This window comes from Nanorana parkeri, unplaced genomic scaffold, assembly GCF_000935625.1.
Source record: "Nanorana parkeri isolate BGI_ZX_2015 unplaced genomic scaffold, ASM93562v1 scaffold1881, whole genome shotgun sequence".
In the NCBI taxonomy this organism is placed as follows: Eukaryota; Metazoa; Chordata; class Amphibia; order Anura; family Dicroglossidae; genus Nanorana; species Nanorana parkeri.
Window position 1 is genome coordinate 218,837 of NW_017308149.1, and position 6,000 is coordinate 224,836.

Below are 6,000 nucleotides of genomic sequence, written 5' to 3' on the forward strand. Positions count from 1 at the left end.
AGCGCTTCCAGCAGTTGTGTGGGCGTGTCTGCCAGCAAAGGAAACTCAGTGAGTCCAGCAGTGGTTTGGGCGTGTCTGTCGGTGGGGCAGCATTAGCATGAGGAAGAGAGAGTGTGAGCCCTAATACACCAGCTGAATTTCCACTCGCCCTTACTTTTATTTCCACTCACAAAATGCGAGCAGGCGAGTGGAAATTTTGAACTCTGGTCTAACAGGTTTTTTGAAAGAATCATATACCTGTTCCTCCTCACGGTTTAACAAAGGAATATATAAGAAAAGCATTCTACAAACAAACTAATATTGGGTGGTCTTTATCCTCCGTCCTCTGGCATCCCAGTGTCCTCGCCGCAAAGTGAATAGGGGGAGGGCAGATTCGGTTTTTTTGCCTTTCTCAGAATCCTTGACTGCTGCTGACATCTAAGGCCAGGTAAATAGCGGTGTACTGCCTCTTATGGACACCACATGCTAGATGTGAAAGAGTTGTACTTGATGTTGCAAAGAGTATACATATTTTGTATTAAGTAATTATGTGTTTATATTAGATTGGTTACCCTAGGTCCCCAGAAGAAGCGCATAAGCGAAATGCGTTGGAACAAAATCTTTGAACATGCAACCAATTGGAAAAATTCCGGATTGATCAAACATACAAGAACTACTAAAAATGAAACATGATTAACAATAGATTTTCCACATTGGTATTTGTATGTAATCTCACTGCATAACAAGGAATGATGGGGTTGTGGATCCTATCAGGGTTTTAACTTGTATGTGTATTATCACCTTTTTTTATAATTTGAGCTACATATGGATAAATAAACTACATGGTTTTTTTTTAGGGCTGGGGAAATTAACGATTAATTCCTCAATTTATCGTTAAACTTTTTGATCGATTTTAAAATTCTTTTGATCGAAAATGAAAAGACTCACCTCTCCGCCGACTTCCGGGAGTCCCGTCGGAGATCCGGTGACGTCACGGACATCGACGTCACCGGACTCCTCCCCTCTTCCCTTCGTTAGCCGGCGGAGCCACTTGGGCCGGTAAGTTTGCCCAAGAAGCACCAAGCTTCTGTCTTATCTTAAACTTATATATATGCACTATGTGGCTCTCCATTAACACACCCCCCCCATCTCGCTCCCAGAAATGTGCCCATTGAAATTTACTGATATTATGTTGCAATCAGGTCCTTAAATGAAATGGAATGGACAGGTGCTGCTACTTCAAATATTAAGCTAATACTTATGTTTAAATCACCCTTAGGGCTTTGCTGTTTTACTATACTATGTAAATATATTTGTAATGCAGCACGTTATTCTGAGTTGCCCCACTCAAGCGGCGGCCATATTCAGTGGGGCACGTGAAATTAATAACGTGCTGGATTAGTGTGATCCTAGTTCATTTTATTACTTCATTGCTGTGCTGTATCTGTATAGGCCAATGTAGTTGGATCTGTATGTGCGTTATAATTAATCGATAAAAAAATGTTTTGATTAATCGAACACGAAAATTGTAATTATTACCAGCCCTAGTTTTTTTTTAATGAAATCATGCAATTGTGTGCGCCTCTTTAAACCCCATGTTCTATTTTTTTGTATTTATTTCTAGGAAGAGGAGACCCAACCAGTGATTACAAGAAAAAAAGTTATAGACTACTACAACAAAGACAAAAGGACAAAGCCATTGATCGGGCTATGTATTTTCGCCTTTACCCTGGCGACACTCATCCGTGTATATATGGACTTCCTAAGATACACAAGGATCAGACCCCTATCAGGCCAATTGTCAGCAGCATCAACTCTTCTATGCTGTGCCATACGCTGCTGTAACTGCTGTTTTTTTTCACCAACATGCATTTCTGAGCACTCCACACTGCACTGTACTGCGTACACAATGTTGTTCATCTTGTGTTTAGGCGTTGGGTCTTTTGGGTGAACAAGTAGTTGCCTCAGTGTGTTGCTGGGTTTAAAGCAGACAGGGATGTGATGTTTATTAAAAATCCTTCCGAATTCCTCAGACATACCACCTACAAATGGGATGACCGTATTCTATTGTTTGTCATGCTTTTCACCCTCACTGATAGTCATGGTGTTCTTCTCTCTCCTTCTTTCTGTTTTGACAAAGGCCCAGTCTGGATACCCACAAGTTTTAAGGGCCCCTCTGAGGTGTTTGAATTCCTTCGCCTTGGCCTCTGTGCTGGTGGGGATTTTCTCTGCCCAGTGCTGTAGAGTACTGATGACTCCCAGTTTGTGATCTAGAGGATGGTGGGAGTCAAATAGCAGGTACTTATCTTTGTACTTGAAATAAGTGGTACTCAGGCAAAGGTCCAATAAGGCACACACTTGATCTGGGTTAAGTTATTTTCTGCTGCCTAGGGGGTTGTCTAGTAGCAACCATTTTCTCACTGTTTCAATTGCCTCTATGGTGGGTATGCCTTTTGAAGAGGGCTGTAACATATCATTATTAGTTTCCTCTGTGCCTAATATAAATGTTTGGATTTTGGTAGCAAAATCCTGGGAGTTCTGTATGTGATGCTATGTGTTTCCGACCAAGGGAGCTAGAACTCTTGTCTGAATATTTTGCCACGTTGTAGGTCAGAGTTGATGCTGCTGACAATTAGCCCTAGAGGGGTCCCATCCTTGTGTAGTCCATATATGCACGGAGGAGCTTCGCCAGGGTAGAGGCGATGATACATAGCCCAATCAATGGCGTTGTCCTTTTGTAGCTGTTGTAGTAGGCCTATAACTGACTTCTGGTAAGCACTGGTTGGGTCTCTTGCTAGGGCTTCAAGCATGTTGTTGTTCTTAAAAGAGCGGTCACCTTAGCATCGTAGTAAGATACGCAGCAGCATACGCAGTCCAGTGCAGTGAGGAGTGCTCAGAATTGTATGTTGGTGAAACAAAACAACAGTTACATCAGCGAATGGCCCAGCATAGAAGAGCCAAACCCCCTGGTCAGGATTCAGCAGTGTACCTATATCTAAAGGAAAAAGGTCACACCTTTTGACGACAGTCAAGTATGCATCCTAAACAGGGAGGATGACTGGTTTAAAGGAGAACTATGAGGTGAGTGCTTTTCACTCACCTCATAGTTCTAGCCGACCTGTGACAATGAGACTGTCACAGGTCGGCTCAGTAGATCGGGAGGTGAGCGAACACATACCGGGTTCGCTCGCCTCTCGATCCTGTCACGGCTCTCTGCTGTGACAGGGGGAGGGGCTGGATTCCCCTCTCCCCGCTCCGATCTGCCAGCGCTGACTGGCGGAACGGACGGGGGAGGGGGCGGGTACAGCTAGATAGGCAGAGCCAGCTGTCACTCACGCAGCTGAGCGGATCCCGTCATCTAAGTCAGGATCCGCTCCGGCGTCTCAGTATACCGCGAGCTGTAGCTCGCCGTATACTGAGCTTAGGGTAACGGGAGGACGCTAGTTTGTGTCCTCCCGTTACCCTAAGGAGAACTATGGGGAAGAACACTGACCCCATAGTTCTCCTTAAAAAGAGATGTAAAAGAGGCCATTTATGTAGAAATGTGGGGGTGAGACATCTATTGTCTGACAAATACAATGCTGTTTTAACACCTCTCTCTGGGCCGGTTAATAACACCTGCTAGCTCCAATCATGCAAATGCAATCAACGGCTTACCTTTATGAGTTATCTGACCCCTTGCTGTTTATGATAAACAGATCATTTTGATTGACCTTATTTATTTCTAGAGAATTTTTGTCACTCTGAATTCGGAAAGCTAGTCGGATCACCAGCGAAACGTCTTCAAGAAAAATACAGCAAGTCCAGTTGCCTTAATTTATTTTTTACAGTATACCATGACCTGGGTGAATGAGAACCTTCACAAACATGTTTACTGAACAGCCTCTCAACTTATTCATGAGCTCTTAATGTGGATTACCTCATGGTGTTACAAGATGAAAATGAGTTTTCAAAATGTTAATCTTTCTTTGAAACCTTCCATTTAGCATCTTGCATTTTTTTTCTTTGTCATCCGTTGAGACACACAGGAAGTCTTAAGCCTCCTATAATACTGCCACCTACAGGAGGATTGGAGACTGGGGAACAAATACTTTTTTTAAAAGTCTCTGGGTATAACTCCTCCCATTACCAGCATTCCTTAGTGTTTTGCTAGGGTACTAGGAGGGTGGACGTCATGGTTTTTTTTAGCACTGCTGTTTTGAATGGTTACCTGTAATTTCTTCTAGCAACATTTTTTCTTCTTTAGACACCTGGTGACAGTTCTAGCCACTAACTCTTCGCTACCAATAGTAGATGCTGCAAGCATGCTACCATGCCTTCTCCAGCAGGTTCAGTATCTTATTTACCTATGGCATTAGCACTTTCTGAGCCATCTGCAACAGAGACTGATTCAAAGTGCTCAAATCTCTGACTGATGAGCACAGCTCACTGCTATTTCTCCCAAATTAAAGGAGATAATTTTTAGCTCATATTCATGTGGTGCACACTACTCTGAAGCTAGAGGTTCAACCTATTGCCTCTTCCAGTACAATTTCTGGTCTTGGGTTTTATAGGGCCTCTAATGCTGCAAACACCTTCCTCTTGCACCTGCTTTTCCAGTTATTTTGCATTAGTCCTTTGGCAAGGCATATGCACAGGGGCCCTTGCGCTAAAGTGCTGAACTGTGGAACTTTCTTGCCAGAAACATTTAATCCTGATGGCCTATGAGAAATGTCTCTTTAGACCAACTCCACCAAAAAGCCCTCCTCTGCATAAAGGTGTGCTCCCCCCTTAATGATGCCTGGCTGCAAGCGGTGGTGTCCCAGGGTTACAAACTCGTCGTGTTCTCTTTCTCAGTTTCTTACCTCAAAGCTCCCTACATCACCTCAGCAACTTGCCAATCTGCATCGATACTCCCCAGACTTCTTGACCAAGAGGTCATAGCTCCAGTCCCTCCTGTTCATTGTACAAAAAAACAAAATCATGGAACTTCAGGTGATTTGGATGTCTCTTCAGCATTGAACCCTCCTATTTAATGGCCCTCTAATTTGGATCCAGTCAGACAGCGCCACAGTGGTGACATACATCATCATGCTCCCAATATTCAGGCTTATGATCTTCAGGGTCAGATTTCCCCCTTTCCAGTGAAGACTTACTCCACTAGGACAGTGAGCTCCTCTTGGGCTTTTTGGTATTTGGCCTCTGTTTTTCGTATTTGCAAGGCGGCCACCTGGTCTTCTGTTCACACATTCTCTAAGATATACCAGGTGAACGTTGCTTACTTATCTGATGCCAGCTTTGTGTATAAGGGCCTTCAGGCGGCTGTTGGAAGTCCCGCATTTTTATTTTTTACTTTTTTACATAAGTTGCTGTTGGCTGTGTTGCCCACCCCTCTGCTTTTGGACATCCTGAAGGTTTAGGAGTTCCTGTGTCGCACAATGGACAAGAAAGAAAATTGGATTTTTGTACTCGCTGTCAAATCTTTTTTTGGGAGTTAATCGAGGGACACAGGTCCCACCCTCCGGGTTTATGCACTTGCCAGTGTCTACTCCTCCTCTAGGCTGTAGTATAACTGAAGGTTTAAGACTTCCCATGTTCCTACATGGATTGCAAGGAAAGGATTTTATGGCGAGTACAAAAATTCAGGTTTTTTTTTTCCTAACTTGGAATGAAGTTTGTATGTTTCTGATTGATAGGTATGTATAGACGGTTAACATATTTCTTTTTCTTCCCACAGGCATTAGTAATAGGAGGCCTTGGTTCAATAGTACGAGTTCTGACCTCACGAAAAACTGTGTAAAAGACTGTATTAGCTAAATTCAGAATGACCTGTTCCGGTGTCCAGCAGAGTGAAGGAAGAGTGGATGCAGAGGCCAATCTGTCTGCAGAGTGCTATATATTAAAACTGTTTTGGAAAATTTAATTGGGAATGCTTCTTATTACTGATTGTGGACAAGATATGAATGTATGTTTGTTTAATGGGGTATATTTTGTTCCAGGCACCAGTCCTCTTCAGCAAAGTGATGCTATATTGACTATCTA

General features: G+C 43.2%; 1 protein-coding gene and 1 long non-coding RNA gene across 2 annotated transcripts in view; one reads left to right on the top strand and one right to left on the bottom strand.

Annotated features, from left to right (window-relative positions):
* ARPC5L (actin related protein 2/3 complex subunit 5 like) overlaps nucleotides 1-5,881 on the top strand; it is a 129,891-nt gene extending 124,010 nt beyond the window's left edge. Inside the window, exon 4 of the mRNA XM_018571965.1 lies at nucleotides 5,696-5,881. Within this exon, the coding sequence (XP_018427467.1) occupies nucleotides 5,696-5,758 (63 nt within the window). The 3' untranslated portion in view covers nucleotides 5,759-5,881. The remainder of the gene's footprint in view (nucleotides 1-5,695) is intronic.
* A 36-nt stretch (nucleotides 5,882-5,917) lies between these two features.
* Nucleotides 5,918-6,000, bottom strand: part of LOC108800021 — a 15,671-nt gene continuing 15,588 nt past the window's right edge. Inside the window, exon 3 of the long non-coding RNA XR_001942066.1 lies at nucleotides 5,918-5,997. This is a non-coding gene — a long non-coding RNA (uncharacterized LOC108800021). The remainder of the gene's footprint in view (nucleotides 5,998-6,000) is intronic.